The sequence below is a fragment of the Ranitomeya variabilis genome, chromosome 4 (assembly GCF_051348905.1).
Source record: "Ranitomeya variabilis isolate aRanVar5 chromosome 4, aRanVar5.hap1, whole genome shotgun sequence".
Taxonomy (NCBI): domain Eukaryota; kingdom Metazoa; phylum Chordata; class Amphibia; order Anura; family Dendrobatidae; genus Ranitomeya; species Ranitomeya variabilis.
In genome coordinates, this window is record NC_135235.1 from 252,480,104 (window position 1) to 252,505,700 (window position 25,597).

The following is a 25,597-nucleotide window of genomic DNA, read 5'->3' on the forward strand; positions in this document are numbered from 1 at the left end:
CGGTATGTCGTGCCGACGCTTCGTGAGGGGCGACTACCGATGGAAGTGTGAAAGAAGCCTCATGTGCATTGTGCCAACCACTGCTCGTCTAGGAGCCAGGGCCCCCCGGGGGATTCACCGCTCTGCTGTGCGCCAGGCCGAGCACTCAGCACACTCATCCTCCTCAGGCCGATCAGCTTTATATACTGCAGGCTGGAGACATGTGACCGATCACATGGTCGTGACATGTTCACAGGTCCTTCAGACCAGTTAGCCTGACTCCTCCCATAACTGATCACATGGTCATTACATCATAACAGGTCCTTCAGCATTAGGATCTACTCCCCAGTGAGGTGGTTGAGCTGCGGCCTGTCTGCTGCGACACCTCCGGCCCAGCCCGGTGAGTGCACACGGCGCCCCTCGTCCGCCCAGACCCCGAATATGTGGGGGCGCGGGAGTCACCAATAGCGACCAAGCCGGTACACAGCACAAACGGCGGCGTCTGCTGAGATACACCCCACACCCTGCTGAGATACAGCCCGCACTGCTGAGATACAGCCCACACCCTGCTGAGATACACCCCACACCCTGCTGAGATACAGCCCGCACTGCTGAGATACAGCCCACACCCTGCTGAGATACAGCCCACACCCTGCTGAGATACAGCCCACACCCTGCTGAGATACACCCCACACCCTGCTGAGATACAGCCACACCCTGCTGAGATACAGCCACACCCTGCTGAGATACAGCCCGCACCCTGCTGAGATACAGCCCACACCCTGCTGAGATACACCCCACACCCTGCTGAGATACAGCCCGCACTGCTGAGATACACCCCACACCCTGCTGAGATACAGCCCGCACCCTGCTGAGATACAGCCCACACCCTGCTGAGATACACCCCACACCCTGCTGAGAGAGACGCCCCACACCCTGCTGAGATACAGCCCGCACCCTGCTGAGATACAGCCCACACCCTGCTGAGATACAGCCCGCACTGCTGAGATACAGCCCACACCCTGCTGAGATACAGCCCGCACCCTGCTGAGATACAGCCCACACCCTGCTGAGATACACCCCACACCCTGCTGAGAGAGACGCCCCACACCCTGCTGAGATACACCCCACACCCTGCTGAGATACAGCCCACACCCTGCTGAGATACAGCCCGCACTGCTGAGATACACCCCACACCCTGCTGAGAGAGACGCCCCACACCCTGCTGAGATACAGCCCACACCCTGCTGAGATACAGCCCACACCCTGCTGAGATACAGCCCGCACTGCTGAGATACACCCCACACCCTGCTGAGATACAGCCCGCACTGCTGAGATACACCCCACACCCTGCTGAGAGATACACCCCACACCCTGCTGAGAGATACACCCCACACCCTGCTGAGATACACCCCACACCCTGCTGAGATACACCCCACACCCTGCTGAGAGAGACGCCCCACACCCTGCTGAGATACAGCCCGCACTGCTGAGATACACCCCACACCCTGCTGAGAGAGACGCCCCACACCCTGCTGAGATACACCCCACGCCCTGCTGAGATACACCCCACGCCCTGCTGAGATACACCCCACACCCTGCTGAGATACACCCCACACCCTGCTGAGAGAGACGCCCCACACCCTGCTGAGATACACCCCACACCCTGCTGAGATACAGCCCACACCCTGCTGAGATACAGCCCGCACTGCTGAGATACACCCCACACCCTGCTGAGAGAGACGCCCCACACCCTGCTGAGATACAGCCCACACCCTGCTGAGATACAGCCCACACCCTGCTGAGATACAGCCCGCACTGCTGAGATACACCCCACACCCTGCTGAGATACAGCCCGCACTGCTGAGATACACCCCACACCCTGCTGAGAGATACACCCCACACCCTGCTGAGAGATACACCCCACACCCTGCTGAGATACACCCCACACCCTGCTGAGATACACCCCACACCCTGCTGAGAGAGACGCCCCACACCCTGCTGAGATACAGCCCACACCCTGCTGAGATACAGCCCACACCCTGCTGAGATACACCCCACACCCTGCTGAGATACACCCCACACCCTGCTGAGATACAGCCCGCACTGCTGAGATACACCCCACACCCTGCTGAGAGAGACGCCCCACACCCTGCTGAGATACACCCCACACCCTGCTGAGATATACCCCACGCCCTGCTGAGATACACCCCACGCCCTGCTGAGATATACCCCACGCCCTGCTGAGATGCACCCCACGCCCTGCTGATATACCCCACACCCTGCTGAGATACACCCCACACCCTGCTGAGATACACCCCACACCCTGCTGAGATACAGCCCGCACTGCTGAGATACACCCCACACCCTGCTGAGAGAGACGCCCCACACCCTGCTGAGATACACCCCACGCCCTGCTGAGATACACCCCACGCCCTGCTGAGATACACCCCACACCCTGCTGAGATACACCCCACACCCTGCTGAGATACACCCCACACCCTGCTGAGATACACCCCACACCCTGCTGAGATACACCCCACACCCTGCTGAGATACAGCCCACACCCTGCTGAGATACACCCCACACCCTGCTGAGATACACCCCACACCCTGCTGAGATACAGCCCGCACTGCTGAGATACAGCCCACACCCTGCTGAGATACAGCCCGCACCCTGCTGAGATACAGCCCGCACCCTGCTGAGATACAGCCCACACCCTGCTGAGATACACCCCACACCCTGCTGAGAGAGACGCCCCACACCCTGCTGAGATACACCCCACACCCTGCTGAGATACAGCCCACACCCTGCTGAGATACAGCCCGCACTGCTGAGATACACCCCACACCCTGCTGAGAGACGCCCCACACCCTGCTGAGATACAGCCCACACCCTGCTGAGATACAGCCCACACCCTGCTGAGATACAGCCCACACCCTGCTGAGATACAGCCCACACCCTGCTGAGATACACCCCACACCCTGCTGAGGTATACCCCACACCCTGCTGAGAGAGACGCCCCACACCCTGCTGAGATACACCCCACACCCTGCTGAGATACAGCCCGCACTGCTGAGATACACCCCACACCCTGCTGAGATACAGCCCGCACTGCTGAGATACACCCCACACCCTGCTGAGATACACCCCACACCCTGCTGAGATACACCCCACACCCTGCTGAGATACACCCCACACCCTGCTGAGAGAGACGCCCCACACCCTGCTGAGATACAGCCCACACCCTGCTGAGATACAGCCCACACCCTGCTGAGATACAGCCCACACCCTGCTGAGATACAGCCCACACCCTGCTGAGATACAGCCCACACCCTGCTGAGATACAGCCCACACCCTGCTGAGATACACCCCACACCCTGCTGAGGTATACCCCACACCCTGCTGAGAGAGACGCCCCACACCCTGCTGAGATACACCCCACACCCTGCTGAGATACAGCCCGCACTGCTGAGATACACCCCACACCCTGCTGAGATACACCCCACACCCTGCTGAGATACACCCCACACCCTGCTGAGATACACCCCACACCCTGCTGAGAGAGACGCCCCACACCCTGCTGAGATACAGCCCACACCCTGCTGAGATACAGCCCACACCCTGCTGAGATACAGCCCACACCCTGCTGAGATACAGCCCACACCCTGCTGAGATACAGCCCACACCCTGCTGAGATACAGCCCACACCCTGCTGAGATACAGCCCACACCCTGCTGAGATACAGCCCACACCCTGCTGAGATACAGCCCACACCCTGCTGAGATACAGCCCACACCCTGCTGAGATACAGCCCACACCCTGCTGAGATACAGCCCACACCCTGCTGAGATACAGCCCACACCCTGCTGAGATACACCCCACACCCTGCTGAGATACACCCCACACCCTGCTGAGATACAGCCCGCACTGCTGAGATACACCCCACACCCTGCTGAGAGAGACGCCCCACACCCTGCTGAGATACACCCCACACCCTGCTGAGATATACCCCACGCCCTGCTGAGATACACCCCACGCCCTGCTGAGGTATACCCCACGCCCTGCTGAGATGCACCCCACGCCCTGCTGAGATATACCCCACACCCTGCTGAGATACACCCCACACCCTGCTGAGATACACCCCACACCCTGCTGAGATACACCCCACACCCTGCTGAGATACAGCCCGCACTGCTGAGATACACCCCACACCCTGCTGAGAGAGACGCCCCACACCCTGCTGAGATACACCCCACGCCCTGCTGAGATACACCCCACGCCCTGCTGAGATACACCCCACGCCCTGCTGAGATACACCCCACGCCCTGCTGAGATACACCCCACGCCCTGCTGAGATGCACCCCACGCCCTGCTGAGATACACCCCACGCCCTGCTGAGATACACCCCACGCCCTGCTGAGATACACCCCACGCCCTGCTGAGATACACCCCACGCCCTGCTGAGATACACCCCACGCCCTGCTGAGATACACCCCACGCCCTGCTGAGATACACCCCACGCCCTGCTGAGATACACCCCACGCCCTGCTGAGATACACCCCACGCCCTGCTGAGATACACCCCACGCCCTGCTGAGATACACCCCACGCCCTGCTGAGATACACCCCACGCCCTGCTGACATACACCCCACGCCCTGCTGAGATACACCCCACGCCCTGCTGAGATACACCCCACACTCTGCTGACATACACCCCACACTCTGCTGACATACACCCCACACCCTGCTGACATACACCCCACACCCTGCTGAGATACATCCTGCACTGCTGAGATACAGCCCCACACTGCTGAGATACAGCCTGCACTGCTGAGATACATCCTGCTGAGTCTCTCCCTCCCTGAAAGAGATGCCCCACACGAAGAGACACTGCTGAGATACATCCTGCTGAGATGCACCCCTCCCTCGCACTGAGACACGAGGTCCGCTGACATGCCCCCCACACTGAGACCCACGATCCGCTCGGAAACACCCCCGAGACCCACCTTATATTAAGCTGTAACTCACTCTGATGCACCCTGCTCTGACCACCCCACCCACCACTGAGATACATGGTTTGCTGAGGTACACCTGCAGCAGACTGCCGCGGTACACTCCACACTCAGCCGTGCTCCACTGTGCACACACTTCACCCCACCCCACAATCCCTCCACCACGCTGTGCCCATTGCTGTGATACCCTCCATGCATCCTCTGCTGTGTTACTCTCCTGTGACCCACCCATGCTTGGCTGGGATACGCCTTGTGCTGGGATACGCCTTGTGCTGGGATACGCCTTGTGCTGGGATACGCCTTGTGCTGGGATACGCCTTGTGCTGGGATACGCCTTGTGCTGGGATACCCCCTGTGCTGGGATACCCCCTGTGCTGGGATACCCTTTGTGCTGGGATACCCTCTGTGCTGGGATACCCTCTGTGCTGGGATACCCTCTGTGCTGGGATACACTCTGTGCTGGGATACTCCTTGTGCTGGGATACTCTCTGTGCTGGGATACGCCTTGTGCTGGGATACGCCTTGTGCTGGGATACCCCCTGTGCTGGGATACCCCCTGTGCTGGGATACCCCCTGTGCTGGGATACCCCCTGTGCTGGGATACCCCCTGTGCTGGGATACCCTCTGTGCTGGGATACCCTCTGTGCTGGGATACTCTCTGTGCTGGGATACCCCCTGTGCTGGGATACGCCTTGTGCTGGGATACCCCCTGTGCTGGGATACCCTCTGTGCTGGGATACACCACTGACTGCAGATTTTCCTCTCAGGCCTGTCTGTGGATGTGGAGCAGCCGGTCTAACGTCTCTGGGAATTCTCGCTGTGTGATCGGACTCTTCTGATCGCCGGTTTCTCGGTCAGGGATGAATCCGGCGTTCGGTTCGCATTCTTCGTACATCGAGGCCAAGATGAAGAGCAAGAAACGGATCCACAATGAGAAATACCGTCTGAAGTGTCTGCGGCTGCGGAGAATGGCGAAGGCGATGATCTTTGTGAGTAGCCGACGTCCTGCACTTGTCCTCTACTGGAAGCTCCTGATTTCTGCTCCTGGGAAAGCTGGATGACAGGCGATATGTATGACTACATCTTTCAGATTCTGAACCTTTGGAAAGCTGGATGGTATACACGGTGGGAGTTGTAGTAGCGTCCATATGGTAAATCTACAGCCACCGATACATTCGTTCAGATCAGCTGTCACCCAGCTTTCCCAGGATCAGATAACAGTAAGAAATGCTGACTGCATCCTGTGACCGATGACGTCGACTGGGTATTTTATACTTTGTGTCAACTCTTTGGATTTTATTGATAACGTTTTTTCCTCCCATGTTCTGTGATTTTTAGGAGAACGCAGCACTGTGTGATGAAATCGCCCGGATGGAAAGCAAATTTACCAAAGCGAAGGAGGAGCGGAGGTAACGGCCGCAGACAGCGCTCAGGGCCCAGACTCTGCTGGTAGTTGTCCGGATGGTTTGTTACAGTGTATCAGTCTGCAGTGAAGGCAGTTTACTCACAGAGGATTGTGCGGATACATTGTTACAAGGTGATACGCCAGGACGGATCAGCAGAGGAAGGATTCCATTCACTGATGGGAAGCAGAGATCTTCATTATATAAATGTATCAGCGGGGTTATCCCACAATGACGATGTATCACCGACGCTCAGAAATAGGCTGCCGATCCCTCCAGTCACAAGAGCCGGATCCCAGTTGTATGGAGCGAAGGTCGAGCATGTACAGTACAAAGTGTGCGGAGCTCCCAGTCCCATAGACCCTGAATGGCCAACTCTCATGACTGCTCGGACCCCCTATGTCAGTGGACAGGGGTTACATTGTCATTGTGGGATGACCCCTACACCAGATAATTCTGCTTTCTGGACGGCCGTAGAATAATGCTTGGTTCTGGATTATGGGACGCTCCGGATTATCAGATAGGAGATTCACTGTATGGATCTGATTTGTTCTACTTTTTTAAATTCGTTTATTAGTTCAGAATTAACAAACATTGCACACATTTGCAATTATCATCATTAATTATACCATGAAATACAAATAGTTGCAAAATATCGTCATACCAGAGGTTACAAAGGTAATGGAATGTGCATGTTAAATCATTAGTTCCTTATAAGAAAATACCTATTATACAACTTTAACAACTTTAACCATTAACAGTGAGTCGCCAAAAGAAAAACAGATTTAAATCCTGCTCTATGAGCGATGGATTTGTTCTACTTTACGTTCCAGATTTTTATTAAAGCGGCTCCTGCAGCTTCAGGCTCTGAGCGAGGACGACCCGGCCGGGACGCACAGCTCCGGCTTATCTCTCGGCTTTGACGTGTCTGCACTGAGCGAAGGGAACCTGGAGATGAACCTGAGCGCTGCGGTGGACGATGGAGCCACAAAAAAGATGAAGAAAGACCGCCGAGAAAAGGGCAAAGAAAACAAAGCAGAAGGCAAGTAGCACAATGCACGCATGTCTGAGTCACTGCGGCTTCTACCTATAAAATCCACAGTTGATCATAGGATGGAGCGAGTGGGGAAAGTCCTACAAGTGTCATCCTCACGACAGTGAGCGTGCTGCACATGTGACGCAGGCAGATTCACTGCAGATATATGCCGAGATCAGATCCTCATGGGCACATCAAGGCCACTCATCCAAGAAGACTGCGGAAATGTTCAATTCTGGATGATCCAATGGGGGAATCACGGACACCCAGGGATATAGAAAAGGCATGACCTCCCGGCAGCGCAGAGTATTTCAGTAGTGCCGGATCCTCCTGGCAGCACAGAGTATTTCAGTAGTGCCTGACCCTCCCAGCAGCTCAGAGTATTTCAGTAATGCCGGATCCTCCCAGCAGCGCAGAGTATTTCAGTAGTGCCTGACCCTCCCAGCAGCGCAGAGTATTTCAGTAGTGCAGGATCCTCCCGGCAGCGCAGAGTATTTCAGTAGTGCACGATCCTCCCGGCAGCGCAGAGTATTTCAGTAGTGCCTGATCCTCCCGGCAGCGCAGAGTATTTCAGTAGTGCCTGATCTTCCCGGCAGCGCAGAGTATTTCAGTAGTGCCTGATCCTCCCGGCAGCGAAGAGTATTTCAGTAGTGCTTGACCCTCCCGGCAGCGCAGAGTATTTCAGTAGTGCCTGATCCTCCCAGCAGCGCAGAGTATTTCAGTAGTGCCTTGGCCTCTATTAAGGCCTGACGGTTTCTCTCCTTTTTGCAGTTATGAAGAAATTCTCTAAGAAGAAGAGGGGGAGTGAAGGAGCGACACGCCGGTGGGTGCAGCCGATCCTCCTGGACCCCTCCGGTCGGCCCGTCTTCCCCATTGTTTTGGATGGTTTGACGGTTTACAGTCTGGGAGAGGTGAGGAACGTTCCCACAGGTTTCCCGGTAAATTTGCTGCCAAGTTAAGGTTCTTTGCAACTGGTTGCACAATTACAACTCCCAGCATGCCCCGACATCAACAGTCTTTTGGGTGTATATAATAAATATATGGATCTACTTTAATAACTGACTCACTTCTTCCACAGATCGTATCCGACCGCAGCAGCTTCCATGACAAGGCTGCCATTTATCCGGTTGGCTTCTGCAGCACCAGAGTGTACGTCAGCATGAGGAGCCCGGAGCAGAAGTGTCTGTATACCTGTCAGATAAAAGATGGCTGGTCTGGGCCCCAGGTCAGCACTCCTGCCAGGCGAGGGTTACTATTAGCGCTTGCCTGTCATTGGATTAGTGTTTTCTGCTTTACACTGCAGCACTGCTCGATAAAGGCTGCCTGCTCTGCATTAGCAGAAGGTCATTGGTATCTGGAGAATGTGACTTCCTATAGGACAGAAAGTCATAAACTACAAGTGACTAGACCGTGCGAGGTGTCGGAATCTCGGGTCTCCATGTTCTCGGACGCTGACTCATCTCCTCTCTTGTCGTAGTTTGAGATTGTCCCTGAAGATGATCCTCAGAACTCCATCATTGCCAACTCCGCCGCCGACTGTCACGCTGCTCTCCTGAAAAGCATTGGTGCGCTGCGGTAAGTGCAGCCGTGTGTGGGCCCAGCATCATGTCCTACACTCGTCACCTTCAGAGCTGCATTCACAAAGCTGCTGCCTCCTGCGTGATCTCTGAGCACAGCTCTGCGTCCTCTGCTGTGGTGCATCGTAGTAGTGTGTGCACCAGGGGCCGTACATCATGACTTATTCTAACCATGATGTCCGCTGCAAACATAAACGCAGGGAGCAGAATTGTGACTGCAGCTCTGGATGTGACCTGGAGATGAGAAGCTTCTGTACATCAGGCGCAGCGCTCACAGATCTGTCCAGCGTCAGTGCTGGGTGCGTGTGTGCGGCGCTACTCCATACTCAAGTACCGCGTGGTGCTCGGGTCCCTGTAATAAGCTCATTTGATACTGAAGCCTTGGATTCCCTATCTGGGGGCGCAGGGTCTCCACTGTCAGCCGGGGACTTGTAGAGCTCCGGGGGGCGCGTTCTCTCCCTGCTCGCTCATCAATAGCCGTCACATGGTCCGGGACCACCAGGGGGTTCCTGCAGGGGAGGACCCGTATCAGAGCCGCTGCATCCCCAGCAGCGTTCACACTGGGCCCTCGCTGATATGATGCCTCTTATCTCTCCTCAGGGGACACATTATCGCTGCCCAGGAGAGGGCGGGGGAATACTTCTTCGGGTTCACGCACCCCACGATACAGAACCTAATACAGAGCTGCCCGGGCGCGCGGAAATGTGTGAGGTGAGGATACAGTGTATGTATATATCGTATACCGAGGGGAAAATAAGGATTTGATCTGCTGCCGATTTTGCACATTTCCCCCTACACAGAATGGAGAGGGCTGTAATCCTTATCGTAGGCACACTTCACGTGTGAGAGACAGAATCTAACAACGATAACCAGAAAATCACATTGTAGGATTCTTACACAGATAATTTGCATTTATTGCATGAAATAAGTATTTGATCACCGACCAACCAGCGAGAATTCTGCCTCTCACAGACCTGTTATTTGTTTCTTTAGAAGTCTCCTACTCTGCACTCATTACCTGTATTATTCGCACTTGTGTGACCTCGTTACCTGTATAAAAGACACCTGTCCTCACACTCAATCACCATCCAACCTCTCCACCATGGCCAAGACCAAAGAGCTGTCTAAGGACATCAGGGACATAATTGTAGACCTGCACAAGTCTGGGATGGGTTACAGGACAATAGGCAAGCGGCCTGGTGAGAAGGCAACAGCTGTTGGCACAATTATTAGAGAATGGAAGAAACACAAGATGACTGTCAATCTTCCTCGGTCTGGGGCTCCATGCAAGATCTCGCCTCGTGGGATAAGGATGATTCAGGGAAAGATCAGGATTCAGCCCAGAACTACACGCCTGGTTAATGACCTGAAGAGAACTGGGACCACAGTCTCAAAAATTACTGTTAGTAACACACTACACCGTCGTGAAGTAAAATCCTGCAGGGCACGCGAGGTCCCCCTGCTCACACCAGAACATGTCCAGGCCCATTTGATGTTCGCCAACGACCATGTGGATGCTCCAGCGAAGGCATGAGAGAAGGTAACGTGGTCTACTCGGCATGTTTGGAGGAAGATGGATGAGTACAACCCCAAGAACACCATCCCAACCATGAAGCATGGTGGGGGAAACATCATACTATGGGGATGCTTTTCTGCAAAGGGGACAGGACGACTGCACCGTATGGAAGGGAGGATGAATGGGGTCATGTATTGTCTGATTTTGGCTAACAACCTCATTCCCTCAATAAAAGTATTGAAGATAGGTCGTGGCTGGGTTTTCCAGCATGACAATGACTCGAAACACACAGGGCAACTAAGGAGTGGATCTGTAAGAAGCATTTCATGTTCTTGGAGCGGCCTAGCCGATCTCCAGATGTGAAACCAATAGAAAATCTTTGGAGGAGCTGAAACTCAATGTTGTCCAGCGACAGCCCCGAAACCTGATAAATCTGTAGAAAATCTGTATGGAGGAGGGGGCCAAAATCCCTGCTGCTTTCTCCATTCTTTGTAGGGGGGAAACTTGCAAAATCTGCGGAGTATCAAATCCTTATTTTCCCCACTGTATATAGTGTGTGAGGTGACGGTGTATACATATATACGGGGCCGCTGTCACTTCTCCTTCTATATCGCAGCTACGAGTGGGTGAAATTTGAGGTGTGGAAGCCGGGAGATGGGCCGATGCCCCAGGAGGTGTCGGAGAAGAGCCCAGCCATAAACTTCGATGCTTTCCAGAGACAATCGCTCACAGATGTCAAACCAGAAGCCGTCCTGACAGGTAAAGGCAAACAACGAAAAAAGAACAATCTGATGTCCATGAGTAATATACAAAAATGCAAATCTTTATTGAAAGATCCGAACAATCGCTCGTCTGCTATAAATATCCTGCACCTCTGAACTATAATAAGATGTGATATCACCACTCCTCTTATATCACCCTGTACTGTAATAAGATGTGATATCACCGCTCCTCTATCCCCCTGTACTTTAATAAGATGTGATAGCACCGCTCTTCTTATATCACCCTGTTCTGTAATAAGATGTGATATCACCGCTCCTCTTATATCCCCCTGTACTGTAATAAGATGTGATATCACCGCTCCTCTATCCCCCTGTACTGTAATAAGATGTGATAGCACCGCTCTTCTTATATCACCCTGTTCTGTAATAAGATGTGATATCACCGCTCCTCTTATATCCCCCTGTACTGTAATAAGATGTGATATCACCGCTCCTCTATCCCCCTGTACTGTAATAAGATGTGATAGCACCACTCTTCTTATATCACCCTGTTCTGTAATAAGATGTGATATCACCGCTCCTCTTATATCCCCCTGTACTGTAATAAGATGTGATATCACCGCTCCTCTATTACCCTGTACTGTAATAAGATGTGATAGCACCGTTCCTCTTATATCACCCTGTTCTGTAATAAGATGTGATATCACCGCTCCTCTTATATCCCCCTGTACTGTAATAAGATGTGATATCACCGCTCCTCTATCCCCCTGTACTGTAATAAGATGTGATAGCACCGCTCTTCTTATATCACCCTGTTCTGTAATAAGATGTGATATCACCGCTCCTCTTATATCCCCCTGTACTGTAATAAGATGTGATATCACCGCTCCTCTATTACCCTGTACTGTAATAAGATGTGATAGCACCGCTCCTCTTATATCACCCTGTTCTGTAATAAGATGTGATATCACCGCTCCTCTTATATCACCCTATACTGTAATAAGATGTGACATCACCGCTCCTCTTATATCACCCTGTACTGTAATAAGATGTGATATCACAGCCTCTCTTATGTCTCCATCCATTATATACAGTGTGTGAAAGTGTTTGCCCCCTTCCAGATTTCCAATTCTTTGCATGTTTCTCACACTTGAATGTTTCAGATCACCAAATTTACATTTTAGACAAAGATAACACAAGTAGTTACAAAATGCAGTTTTCTAAATGAAGATATTTATTACTAAGGGAAAAAAATCCAAACCTACAGGGCCCTGTGTGAAAAAGTGATTGCCCCCCCTAATTTATGTTTTAACTGTTTTATCAAATCTTTGGCAGCTGAATTCACATTCCCTAGCCACACGCATGCCTGATTACTGCCACACCTGTTTTTAATCAAGAAATCACATAAATAGGACCCGCCTGACAAAGTGCAGTAGACCAAAAGCTCATCAAAAGCTAGATATCATGCCGCAATCCAAAGAATTTGTGAAACAAGTGAGAAAAACTAATTGAGATCTATCAGTCTGGAGAAGGTTGTAAAGCATTTTCTAAAGCTTTGGGACTCCAGCGAACCACAGTGAGAACAATTATCCACAAATGGCGAAAACATGGAACAGTAGTGAACCTTCCCAGGAGTGGCTGGACAACCAAAATTACACCAAGAGCATAGCGACAACCCATCCAAGAGGTCACAGAAGACCCCACAAGAACATCCAAAGAGCTGCAAGCCTCAGTTAAGATCAGTGTTTGACTCCACCATAAGAAAGAGACTGGGCAAAAATGGCCGGCATAGGAGAGCTACAAGACGAAAACCACTGCTGAGTAATAAGGACATAAAGGCTCGTCTCAGTTTTGCAAAAAAAAAAATCTTAAAGATCACCCAAGACTTTTGGGAGAATGCTCTGTGGACTGACGAGACAAAAGTTGATCTTTTTGGAAGGTGTATGTCCCATTACATCTGTTGTAGAAGTTGCACAGCATTTAAGAAAAGGAGCATCGTACCAACAGTAAAATATGATGGTGGTCTAGTGCTGTCTCAGGATCTGGAAGACTTGTGGTAAATGGGACCATGAATTCTGCAGTCTACGAAACAATCCTGAAGGAGAATGACCGGTCATCTGTTTGTGACCTCAAGCTAAAGCGCACTTGGGTTATTCAGCAGGACAATGATCCAAAACACACCAGCGAGTCCACCTCTGAATGGCTGAAGAAAAACAAAATGAAGACTTTGGAGCGGCCTATTCAAAGTCCTAACCTTAATCTGATTGAGATGCTGTAAGGACCTTAATAAGGCGGTCCATGCTCAGAAACCTCCAATGTGGTGGAGCGTTGTAATAGACTCTTTGCCCGTTATCGCAAACGCATGATTGCAGTTGTTGCTGCTAAGGGCCCAACCAGTTATTGGTTTAGTGGCAATCACTTTCTCACACAGGACCCTGGAGGTTTGGATTTCTTTTTACCTTAGTAATAAAGATCTTCATTTATAAACTGCATTTTGTGATTTGTGATCTTTGTCTTATATTTACTTTTGATCTGAAACATTTTCATTGTGACAAACACGCCAAAGAAGAGGAAGTCAGGAGGGGGGTGAACACTTTTTCACAGTACTGCATATTTATCACTAGTGTTTCTCGCTCCCTTTATTTCAGGGACATTAGATCTCCCGGAGATCCATGCCGCACACGATTATATCTCCACCTATCAGATGTTCCTGGCTCCTTCGCAGCTTTCCCGGGAGATCCGGCACCTGAAGTCTTCCCCCGGACACCAGTACAGCGCCCCGGGGTCTCCAGAGTGACAGCGGTAGATGGACCGGTCAACTGTAATATTACAATATAAGACTCGTCGTCACAATCTCTGAACCAGAGGGGTCCGGGCTCCACATTACTCCGCAGGTGCCCTGCGGTATCGGGCAGCAGGTCGGTGCGGCGCTCACGGCGGCCTCCAGGGACCCGACTTATGTTCTGTCCAGAATCATCACCTGGATCCTCATCCTTCCTGGACAGTTTTTTCTGGATGGTCCTCTGGATACCGGGGGCCCCCCACAAGAGGTGCCAAGGGCCCCCCACCAATGATATGGAGAGTACTCCGGCCCCCGTCAGGCGCTCGATTCTCACTTTTAACCACAAGAACTGACAATATCCCCTCCCCCGACAGGTGCCATGGTCACGTCAGCTGGCAGTGGTATTAATGTTATGGCGTACCAGTGTACGTCCTATTTATTAGGAGTGTTCACAGAGCGGTGTCGTCACAGTGTGTCATGTACGGCCGCTTTGCCCCCTTTCTGTAGATTTTCTTTGGTACATTTCTTATAAATAGACAATAAAATCCGCCACATTTCTGGTCATTATTTGTGACCTTAAAACTGCAGCTCTATGGCTATAAGAACAACTACAAGTCCCAGCATGTCACGTAAGCCGTGTGGAGTAAATGTCTGGGTGCAATGGAGGAAGTGAGAGAATATTATAGGACTGGTCGTGTCTGACGTATAAGTGCTTCACTGGGGGTCCAACGTTATCAGAGGGTGTGGGGGTCTCCTGATTAGCATCCCTGACCCGGCCAGCCTGCCCTCATTGACAGCCATGTAATGCCTCTTGTCTCCTGTGGAGGCGCTGCAGGAAAATTGGAAACTTACATTTTTTGTTCTTTCACTAATAACTCTTTACCGGGGTCCTAAGAGCCAAACTGCAGCATAGGAAAGCGGAGTCAGTACCCGAGCAGCCAATCACGTCACAGCTCTTAGTCCCAGCAGCTTGAGAAAAATGGAAGCTGGAACCTGATTGGTTGTTTTGCGCTGGTTTGGATGTATTTCCCCCATGTCCTGCTTGCTGTCAGTGAATGGAAGAAAATAACCAGTCATCCAGCTCGCACAGCTGTAGGGTTGTTACAATGTATCGGAGCAGATGTCACTGTGAGACTCACTGAGGATTATCTGCACTGATACATTGTAGCAAAACCTCAGCAAGGCTAGGTCTGAATGTACACAATGATTAATTTATTAACAAGCAGAGGTATAAAGACACAAAAAGAAAGTTGCATTCTACAAATAGTCAACTTTATTTACATAGGACTGCACGACCGCAGGAAACAGAATTTGTGCTTTCTGGTGAAGGTTTATTGGGGCGACTATAGAACAGCGGGTGTCTGCCCCACAGCAGCATCAGATCACGAGAGCCGACTCCTCAGGAACGAGCCCCCCAGAAGAGAAAGATTGTGTCCATCCAGTAACGAGCAGGATGATGGGGGTTGTCATCCAGCGCCTCCTGGAACCTGCGACAATAAATAACAGAAGAAGGCAGCGGCTCCGCCGGAAACATCCGCTACTTGGAGGCCTCGGTCTTTACCATCTCTGGAAAGGAAAAATAGATTAGTCCTAGCCTCTGATACCGTCAGTGTTGTCATAGGGACATTTATGGTTCACGTTAACATTGGGGAGGGTGACGACCACAAATGGCGGTCACCAGAAGGTGTAGCCCACCAGAACGGTCCCCTCCATTACCTTTTCACTCGTGTCAGTCTATACTTTGATTCTAGCATTTCACTGCAGGTCCCTCTCAGATAGGGGGCGCTCGGGAGGCTTCCCCCAATATAACAGACGGGCTGGTGTAACCCTGGCGTTAAAGGGACGGGACCGATGCCGGATGATCAAACAGAAAAAAAGCATCAGCTTTTCTAAATGATCGGACCTGGAATTAAAGGGCTCTTCCCATGTTAGGAAATTATCGCCTGATCTCAGGGGTCATCGGACCCCAATGAACAGGGGGATGGCGCTGCGGGGTCACCACATCACCTCCGTATATCTTGGCTATAATGGGGATAACCCTTTAAGGAAGCACCGGCGACTCTTACCGAAGCGGTTTGGTTTGGCACCGGGTTGGACATCACTCGCCACCACGTCTTTCTCACACGCTGAGAAGTCGGGAGGTGTTTGGTAATCCTCGTCCATTCCCACCAGCAGCGTCATGAAGTCCACCACCGTGTCAATCTTCTCGTTGTGCCGCGTCGTCTTCTTCAGGGTACACAGGACACTCAGGCGCCCAAAGGACTTCAGCTCGGCGATGTTGGCGCGGAGGAACATGATGATGATGTTCAGGTCGTTGATGGGGCAGCCCAGCATCTTGTTGGTGAGGAGGTCAAAGGCTGGCAGCATCTCGTACACGTTCAGGAACTGCTTGTCCCAGTGGAAGACTTTGCTGATATTGAACAGGATGACGGGCAGAAGCAGCAGGTAGACGGCGGCGTGGACCACGCTGATCACCTGAAAGATGCTCAGAGACACCAACTTACACTTCACAAATTCAGATCCCGACGGCTCGGACATGAGGAACCCCGGCGTCACGTGACAGTTAAATTCCTCCCTGTTGAAGACGTTGAGATGGAAAAATCCGAGGTAGAAGCAGGTGATGATGATGAGGAGCACGAGGAGGAGGTTTCGCAGGATGTAGGTGAACGCAATGTAGTGCGACCGCTGCTTACAGCTCAGATACTTCTCCAGCAGAGGAAACTCGAAGTATCGGACATGACGAGCACTGCAAATAAAGGTTCAGATCAGTCCACGCCAACGGCTATACCAGTATAGGGTTTACTGTGAATCTGCATCCAGACACCAAGGATCAGATTGTCTGCAGCCACCACTAGGGGGAGCTCCCTGTATACAGAGATACATGATAAGATCCTGTCTGCAGCCACCATTAGGGGGAGCTCCCTGTATACAGAGATACATGATGAGGTTCTGTCTGCAGTCACCACTAGGGGGAGCTCCCTGTATACAGAGATGCATGATAAGATCCTGTCTGCAGTCACCACTAGGGGGAGCTCCCTGTATACAGAGATGCATGATAAGATCCTGTCTGCAGTCACCACTAGGGGGAGCTCCCTGTATACAGAGATGCATGATAAGATCGTGTCTGCAGTCACCACTAGGGGGAGCTCCCTGTATACAGAGATGCATGATAAGATCCTGTCTGCAGTCACCACTAGGGGGAGCTCCCTGTATACAGAGATGCATGATAAGATCCTGTCTGCAGCCACCACTAGGGGGAGCTCCCTGTATACAGAGATACATAAGATCCTGTCTGCAGCCACCACTAGGGGGAGCTCCCTGTATACAGAGATACATGATAAGATCCTGTCTGCAGCCACCACTAGGGGGGGCTCCCTGTATACAGAGATGCATGATAAGATCCTGTCTGCAGCCACCACTAGGGGGAGCTCCCTGTATACAGAGATACATAAGATCCTGTCTGCAGTCACCACTAGGGGGAGCTCCCTGTATACAGAGATACATGATATGATCCTGTCTGCAGCCACCACTAGGGGGAGCTCCCTGTATACAGAGATACATAAGATCCTGTCTGCAGCCACCACTAGGGGGAGCTCCCTGTATACAGAGATACATGATAAGATCCTGTCTGCAGCCACCACTAGGGGGAGCTCCCTGTATACAGAGACACATGATAAGATCCTGTCTGCAGTCACTACTAGGGGTAGTTCCCTGTATACAGAGATACATGATAAGATCCTGGCTGCAGCCACCACTAGGGGGAGCTCTCTCTGCTTGTTGAGCCCTGGTGATGATTCTCTCATATACGTCATTCTCCTGGGTGACAATTCTTTGTCAAGATACAATGTTTCGGCTACGTTTTATTGCTTGTTCCTCCTGTTTTACCTGTTTTACATTGATATGGACTCCTGGATTATACGGGATATTTTATTATTAGGGTTATTATTTCTGGCATTAAGTTGATAATTTGCCCCTTATAATTCTACAGTCTTTACCTACCTGTTGTACCCGGTGGCAGCTCAGAGCCGACACTGACCGCTACTACTGGCGGATTCAGCTGCTCCACGTGAAGAGAGCAGCCTTCTTCCTCCATTCTGCTCTGCGGTGGAGCGGGACTGACGAAGTCCTGTTGACTGACAGCCGAGTCTGGCAGCTAAGGAGCGGGGAACCAGATGTCAATCAGATGAGAAGCCGCTGCTCTGTCCACGTGACGTCAGGAGAGACCGCTGAGTCGCCAGCAGAGATCGGGCACAACAGGCAGGTAGTTAGCAATTGAATAGTCCTGGATGACCCCCTTTAATCACAAAGTGGGCGCTGCTATTCCCAATGGGTCACATTATTGGGCATTATTGTGTCAAGTGACAGGCTACTGCCAATCCTCTGGAATGGTGTCACTGAGGGAGGAACCCAATGACTGTTTTCATTATTTAGCAGGGATTGTGCAGAAGTAGAAATCCCCTTCTCCCAATAGCCGGGTGCACTTTGATCCCCCCTGTGCATTGTTCCATTGTTTCGCACCTTTTCAGCTCTTCCCAGAACAGCTGAGGGTCGGGGCAGGTCCGATGGGTCTTCAGCAGATGTTGCACCAGTTTGATGGATCGATTGTAGGACTTGTCGAGCTCGTCGATGATGAAGAGGAGATCGGGATACAGCGCAGACTTAGAGATGTATCTCCACAGCGCGCAGGGAATATACATCACCACGGCGACGATTGTCAGCGTGAACGGGAACACCTGCAAAATCAGAGGATGGAACAGAGCACAACGTCAGGTATCCAGCCGGGAAGCTCCTGGGGCCCAAACTACCAGGAGCCATCTGTAATATGTGGGGGGTGGGCTCAGCCTCCGCATATCGGGGTACCTGCGGCCCCCGCACCCACTATGGCGGCAGCTCTGGTTGTCCCATATCCTTTCATTGTAACTATAAGGGGCCACGCTCTGAGGACCCTCGCTAAGATGTTGTTTCCTTTGACTGATTAAAGGGGCTAAGACATAAATCAGGTTACATTAAAAAGTCTGAAAAGGCGATTACTTCTATTATAAGCTACTTTGTGTTAAATCCACCCACAAAATATAAATTGTTCATCTTTTTTCATCTCTCCACCCGTTTCTATGCACTTTCTTTCACAATCTCCTATACAACTTCACTATAAGTCAGGCTCCTTTCCCTTCTGGAAGCTGTAAATACGGCCCCAAGACAGTTTTCTTACAATATAAATGATGACTGAGCCATAATTTCTGATTGAGCGTGTGTGTCCTACACCATGTGGCTCACAGGGTGGAGGGGACTGAGCATGTGTGTCCTCCAGCACTCGGCTCATTGGGTGGAGGGGACTGAGCGTGTGTGTCCCCCAGCATTTGGCTCACTGGGTGGAGGGGTCTGAGCGTGTGTTTCCCACAGCATTTGGCTCACTGGGTGGAGGGGACTGAGCATGTGTGTCACCCAGCATTTGGCTCACTGGGTGGAGGGGACTGAGCGTGTGTGTCCTCCAGCATTTGGCTCACTGGGTGGAGGAGACTGAGTGTGTGTGTCCTCCAGCATTTGGCTCACTGGGTGGAGGGGACTGAGTGTGTGTGTCCTCCAGCATTTGGCTCACTGGGTGGAGGGGACTGAGCGTGTGTGTCCCCCAGCATTTGGCTCACTGGGTGGAGGGGACTGAATGTGTGTGTCCTCCAGCATTTGGCTCACTGGGTGGAGGGGACTGAGCGTGTGTGTCCCCCAGCATTTGTCTCACTGGGTGGAGACTGAGCGTGTGTGTCCTCCAGCATTTGGCTCACTGGGTGGAGAGGACTGAGCATGTGTATTCCCCAGCACTTGGCTCACTGGGTGGAGGGGACTGAGCGTGTGTGTCCCCCAGCATTTGGCTCACTGGGTGGAGGGGACTGAGCGTGTGTGTCCCCCAGCATTTGGCTCACTGGGTGGAGGAGACTGAGCGTGTGTGTCCTCCAGCATTTGGCTCACTTGGTGGAGAGGACTGAGCATGTGTATCCCCAAGCATTTGGCTCACTGGGTGGAGGAGACAGTGTGTATGTCCTCCAGCATTTGGCTCACTGGGTGGAGGAGACTGAGCATGTGTGTCCTCCAGCTTTTGGCTCACTGGGTGGAGGTGACTGAGCGTGTGTTTCCCCCAGCATTTGGCTCACTGGGTGGAGGGGACTGAGCATGTGTGTCCCCCAGCATTTGGCTCACTGGGTGGAGGGGACTGAGCGTGTGTTTCCCCCAGCATTTGGCTCCCTGGGTGGAGGGGACTGAGCATGTGTGTCCCCCAGCATTTGGCTCACTGGGTGGAGGGGACTGAGCGTGTGTCCTCCAGCATTTGGCTCACTGGGTGGAGAGGACTGAGTATGTGTATCCCCCAGCATTTGGCTCACTGGGTGGAGAGGACTGAGTATGTGTATCCCCCAGCATTTGGCTCACTGGGTGGAGGGGACTGAGTGTGTGTGTCCTCCAGCATTTGGCTCACTGGGTGGAGGGGACTGAGCGTGTGTGTCCCCCAGCATTTGTCTCACTGGGTGGAGACTGAGCGTGTTTGTCCTCCAGCATTTGGCTCACTTGGTGAAGAGGACTGAGCATGTGTATCCCCCAGCACTTGGCTCACTGGGTGGAGGAGACTGAGCGTGTGTGTCCTCCAGCATTTGGCTCACTTGGTGGAGAGGACTGAGTATGTGTATCCCCCAGCATTTGGCTCACTAGGTGGAGGAGACTGAGTGTGTGTGTCCCCCAGCATTTGGCTCACTGGGTGGAGGGGACTGAGCATGTGTGTCCCCCAGCATTTGGCTCACTGGGTGGAGGAGACTGAGCGTGTGTGTCCTCCAGCATTTGGCTCACTTGGTGGAGAGGACTGAGCATGTGTATCCCCCAGCACTTGGCTCACTGGGTGGAGGGGACTGAGCGTGTGTGTCCCCCAGCATTTGGCTCAGTGGGTGGAGGGGACTGAGCGTGTGTGTCCCCCAGCATTTGGCTCACTGGGTGGAGAGGACTGAGCATGTGTATCCCCCAGCATTTGGCTCACTGGGTGGAGGAGACAGTGTGTGTGTCCTCCAGCATTTGGCTCACTGGGTGGAGGGGACTGAGCATGTGTGTCCTCCAGCATTTGGCTCACTGGGTGGAGGTGACTGAACGTGTGTGTCCCCCAGCACTCGGCTCACTGGGTGGAGGGGACTGAGTGTGTGTGTCCCCCAGCATTTGGCTCACTGGGTGGAGGTGACTGAGCGTGTGTGTCCTCCAGCATTTGGCTCACTGGGTGGAGGGGACTGAGCGTGTGTTTCCCCCAGCATTTGGGTCACTGGGTGGAGGGGACTGAGCATGTGTGTCCCCCAGCATTTGGCTCACTGGGTGGAGGGGACTGAGCGTGTGTTTCCCCCAGCATTTGGCTCCCTGGGTGGAGGGGACTGAGCATGTGTGTCCCCCAGCATTTGGCTCACTGGGTGGAGGGGACTGAGCGTGTGTCCTCCAGCATTTGGCTCACTGGGTGGAGGCGACTGAATGTGTGTGTCCTCCAGCATTTGGCTCACTGGGTGGAGGGGACTGAGCGTGTGTGTCCCCCAGCATTTGTCTCACTGGGTGGAGACTGAGCGTGTTTGTCCTCCAGCATTTGGCTCACTTGGTGAAGAGGACTGAGCATGTGTATCCCCCAGCACTTGGCTCACTGGGTGGAGGAGACTGAGCGTGTGTGTCCTCCAGCATTTGGCTCACTTGGTGGAGAGGACTGAGTATGTGTGTCCCCCAGCATTTGGCTCACTGGGTGGAGGGGACTGAGCGTGTGTGTCCCCCAGCATTTGGCTCACTGGGTGGAGGAGACTGAGCGTGTGTGTCCTCCAGCATTTGGCTCACTTGGTGGAGAGGACTGAGCATGTGTATCCCCCAGCACTTGGCTCACTGGGTGGAGGGGACTGAGCGTGTGTGTCCCCCAGCATTTGGCTCACTGGGTGGAGGGGACTGAGCGTGTGTGTCCCCCAGCATTTGGCTCACTGGGTGGAGGAGACTGAGCGTGTGTGTCCTCCAGCATTTGGCTCACTTGGTGGAGAGGACTGAGCATGTGTATCCCCCAGCATTTGGCTCACTGGGTGGAGGAGACAGTGTGTGTGTCCTCCAGCATTTGGCTCACTGGGTGGAGGGGACTGAGCATGTGTGTCCTCCAGCATTTGGCTCACTGGGTAAAGGTGACTGAGCGTGTGTGTCCCCCAGCACTCGGCTCACTGGGTGGAGGGGACTGAGCGTGTGTGTCCCCCAGCATTTGGCTCACTGGGTGGAGGTGACTGAGCGTGTGTGTCCTCCAGCATTTGGCTCACTGGGTGGAGGTGACTGAGCGTGTGTCCCCCCCAGCATTTGGGTCACTGGGTGGAGGAGACTGTGTGTGTCCTCCAGCATTTGGCTCACTGTGTGGAGGGGACTGAGCATGTGTGTCCTCTAGCAGTTGGCTCACTGGGTGGAGGGGACTGAGCATGTGTGTCCTCCAGCACTCGGCTCATTAGGCAGACGTGCACCTTGCTGTACATTGTGACCACCAGGTGGCGCCGTGTGATATAATCTGAGAATTCTGCGCTGCTGCAGGTATATACATGATGTAATGTACAGTGAAGATGATAATTTCACCCTTATCGTTCCGCCATTATTGCGCTGTGACTGAGCCCTCACATCGTCACTACTGGTCACTGGCTCTATAGGTGACACATATGGACGTCCCTCCCGTGTCCCCATCTTACCTTATGTATCCAGAGCGATGTGGCCGACAGTTCCCCGTCCTCCGTGAAGTCGTGGTGCGTCAGTGACTGCCAGCAGTGCTGGTCCACGTACTGCACTTGCTTTGCGGTATAATTGCTTGGAGGGAAGCATATAATCTGTGACCCTGTAACAGAGGATGGGGGTCATCGGCCTTCAGGACGTGTCATCACATGCGTTGACCCCATCAGGATTATTACCTGAGTGATTGTATTTGTGTCTCGTAGGAGGGTTTCATTATACATTGTGCTCGGTTTCTCTTCTACAGCCTCTATGTATTACAGTACATAGCAGACTGCAGAAGGAGTAAACAAGGAATCTGCCAGTGAGCTCATTCTAGTCTGTAACTCTTATCTCTCTTCTCCTTAATTCTTCTAAACTGATTGTGGCCGAAATGTGGTCTTTGGTCTGGGCGTTAGAATATTGTCCTGTGAGATCAGTACAGACCATATTGAGCTCACTGACCGATCTCTGGTAACTCTGGGGGGTCCCATTAGGAATGGATGGAGCCCTTGGTCCATTCAGCCGGGCTCTGTTCTCTGGATCAGTGAGGTCAGTGGTCAGATGCACAGGGGTGCGGGCTCATCGCCCACCCTATGGACAGCAGGTACCTTCTAATCTGGGCACATAGGCTTTGGGGGTGTGGGGCATGGAGTGTTTCCTCAGCCCTGGCAGTGCCCATAGGAGCTGCCAACCAGCATTTGGTGCACACTGCTTCCTTTCCTCACTGCAGTACTGCCATTGTATTCCTGCACCAGGAGGATCAGGATGAACAGAGATCTTGGTGATGTAAGTGAAATGGGGGAATCATAAGTGAAAAGTGATTCCAGATGTGAGACCCCGAGGTGATAATCAGTAACGAAGCTGCAGCTGTGACCGGTGGGGGAGGGGGGCCACTATAGATACATATATACATATAACCGTCCTCACCTGAAGAAAGTTCCCGGGCAAAAGTCAATGAGACGAGCAGCAGGGGGAGACCGACCGAGACCACCTTAATGATGCGATCCAGGGGTAGCTCCAGGCGGAGGCCTTTCTTATTAGGGGGGATATCCGGCAGCAAGGCATCTGCGAGCATGTACTCCGCCGCCCTGTGTGCAATCGACATGATGGCTGCAAAAATAAGAAGAAAGCCCCCCGAATATTGACAGGAGCCCCCCGAGCCCTGGCTCACACTGACGCAGCCACTGACGCCCACAGCTTAAATACTCACCAGAATTTTCCAAAAATAAATCCAAGATCACCTAAAATATCCCGAAATGTTCCCGGTTCCCCCACGCCTTATAATTTACTGACCACAAGCTGTAAGTCTGCAGCCCGGGCCCCGAGCAGCAGATGTGGCCCCCGCCGGTGTCCCGACAATTACAGGGAGCGCCTTCTATATAGAGCTCAGAGGGGGATAAGCCGTCATTATCCCCAGAGACCCCAGAAGGAGGTCACCCCGCAGCACCAAAACAGGGGCCCCACACTGCTGTATAGGGGGCTCCATGGGGATATACACTGCTGTATAGGGGGGGCTCCATGGGGATATACACTGCTGTATAGGGGGGTGCTCCATGGGGCTATACACTGCTGTATAGGGGGGGCTCCATGGGGATATACACTGCTGTATAGGGGGGTGCTCCATGGGGCTATACACTGCTGTATAGGGGGGCTCCATGGGGATATACACTGCTGTATAGGGGGGTGCTCCATGGGGCTATACACTGCTGTATAGGGGGGTGCTCCATGGGGCTATACACTGCTGTATAGGGGGGGCTCCATGGGGATATACACTGCTGTATAGGGGGGGCTCCATGGGGATATACAAAGGGGCTATACACTGCTGTATAGGGGGGGGCTCCATGGGGATATACACTGCTGTATAGGGGGGGCTCCATGGGGATATACAAAGGGGCTATACACTGCTGTATAGGGGGGGGCTCCATGGGGATATACACTGCTGTATAGGGGGGTGCTCCATGGGGCTATACACTGCTGTATAGGGGGGGCTCCATGGGGATATACACTGCTGTATAGGGGGGTGCTCCATGGGGCTATACACTGCTGTATAGGGGGGTGCTCCATGGGGCTATACACTGCTGTATAGGGGGGGCTCCATGAGGATATACACTGCTGTATAGGGGGGTGCTCCATGGGGCTATACACTGCTGTATAGGGGGGGCTCCATGGGGCTATACACTGCTGTATAGGGGGGGCTCCATGGGGCCCCACAATGCTGTATAGGGGGGGCTCCATGGGGCCCAACACTGCTGTATAAGGGGGCTCCATGGGGATATACACTGCTGTGTATGGGGGCTCCATGGGGCTATACACTGCTGTATAAGGGGGCTCCATGGGGTTATGCACTGCTGTATAGGGGGGCTCCATGGGGATATACACTGCTGTATAGGGGGGCTCCATGGGGCTATACACTGCTGTATAGGGGGGCTCCATGGGGCTATACACTGCTGTATAGGGGGGCTCCATGGGGCTATACACTGCTGTATAGGGGGGCTCCATGGGGATATACACTGCTGTATAGGGGGGCTCCATGGGGATATACACTGCTGTATAGGGGGGCTCCATGGGGCTATACACTGCTGTATATGGGGGCTCTATGGAGATATACACTGCCGTATAGGGGGCTCCATGGGGCTATACACTGCTGTATAGGGGGGCTCCATGGGGATATACACTGCTGTATAGGGGGGCTCCATGGGGCTATACACTGCTGTATAGGGGGGCTCCATGGGGATATACACTGCTGTATAGGGGGGCTCCATGGGGCTATACACTGCTGTATAGGGGGGCTCCATGGGGATATACACTGCTGTATAGGGGGGGCTCCATGGGGATATACACTGC

General features: G+C 52.9%; 2 protein-coding genes across 4 annotated transcripts; one reads left to right on the plus strand and one right to left on the minus strand.

The window, feature by feature from the left end:
* The first annotated feature begins 250 nt into the window (after positions 1-250).
* Positions 251-14,577, plus strand: TBRG1 (transforming growth factor beta regulator 1). The gene is made up of 10 exons (XM_077249506.1): positions 251-379; positions 5,761-5,982; positions 6,332-6,402; positions 7,230-7,438; positions 8,204-8,343; positions 8,511-8,657; positions 8,910-9,007; positions 9,610-9,720; positions 11,142-11,284; positions 13,896-14,577. Exons 2-10 carry the CDS (start codon positions 5,854-5,856, stop codon positions 14,042-14,044), a joined length of 1,197 nt encoding a protein of 398 aa, XP_077105621.1. The 5' UTR covers positions 251-379; positions 5,761-5,853; the 3' UTR covers positions 14,045-14,577.
* Positions 14,578-15,281: 704 nt separating this feature from the next.
* On the minus strand, positions 15,282-24,106 carry PANX3 (pannexin 3). Of its 3 annotated transcripts, none has more exons than XM_077249505.1 (6): positions 23,964-24,106; positions 23,681-23,841; positions 22,735-22,877; positions 18,548-18,762; positions 16,096-16,775; positions 15,282-15,595 (listed from the first exon to the last, which is right to left on the minus strand). In XM_077249505.1, the coding sequence occupies exons 2-6, from the start codon at positions 23,826-23,828 to the stop codon at positions 15,567-15,569; spliced, it is 1,215 nt and encodes a 404-aa protein (XP_077105620.1). In that variant the 5' UTR covers positions 23,829-23,841; positions 23,964-24,106; the 3' UTR covers positions 15,282-15,566. The 3 variants fall into 3 exon arrangements, with proteins under 3 accessions (XP_077105620.1, XP_077105618.1, XP_077105619.1); XM_077249504.1 differs by having other exon boundaries at positions 15,430-15,595; positions 23,681-23,863; positions 23,964-24,070; XM_077249503.1 differs by lacking the exon at positions 23,964-24,106 and having other exon boundaries at positions 15,283-15,595; positions 23,681-23,922.
* Positions 24,107-25,597: the final 1,491 nt, after the last annotated feature.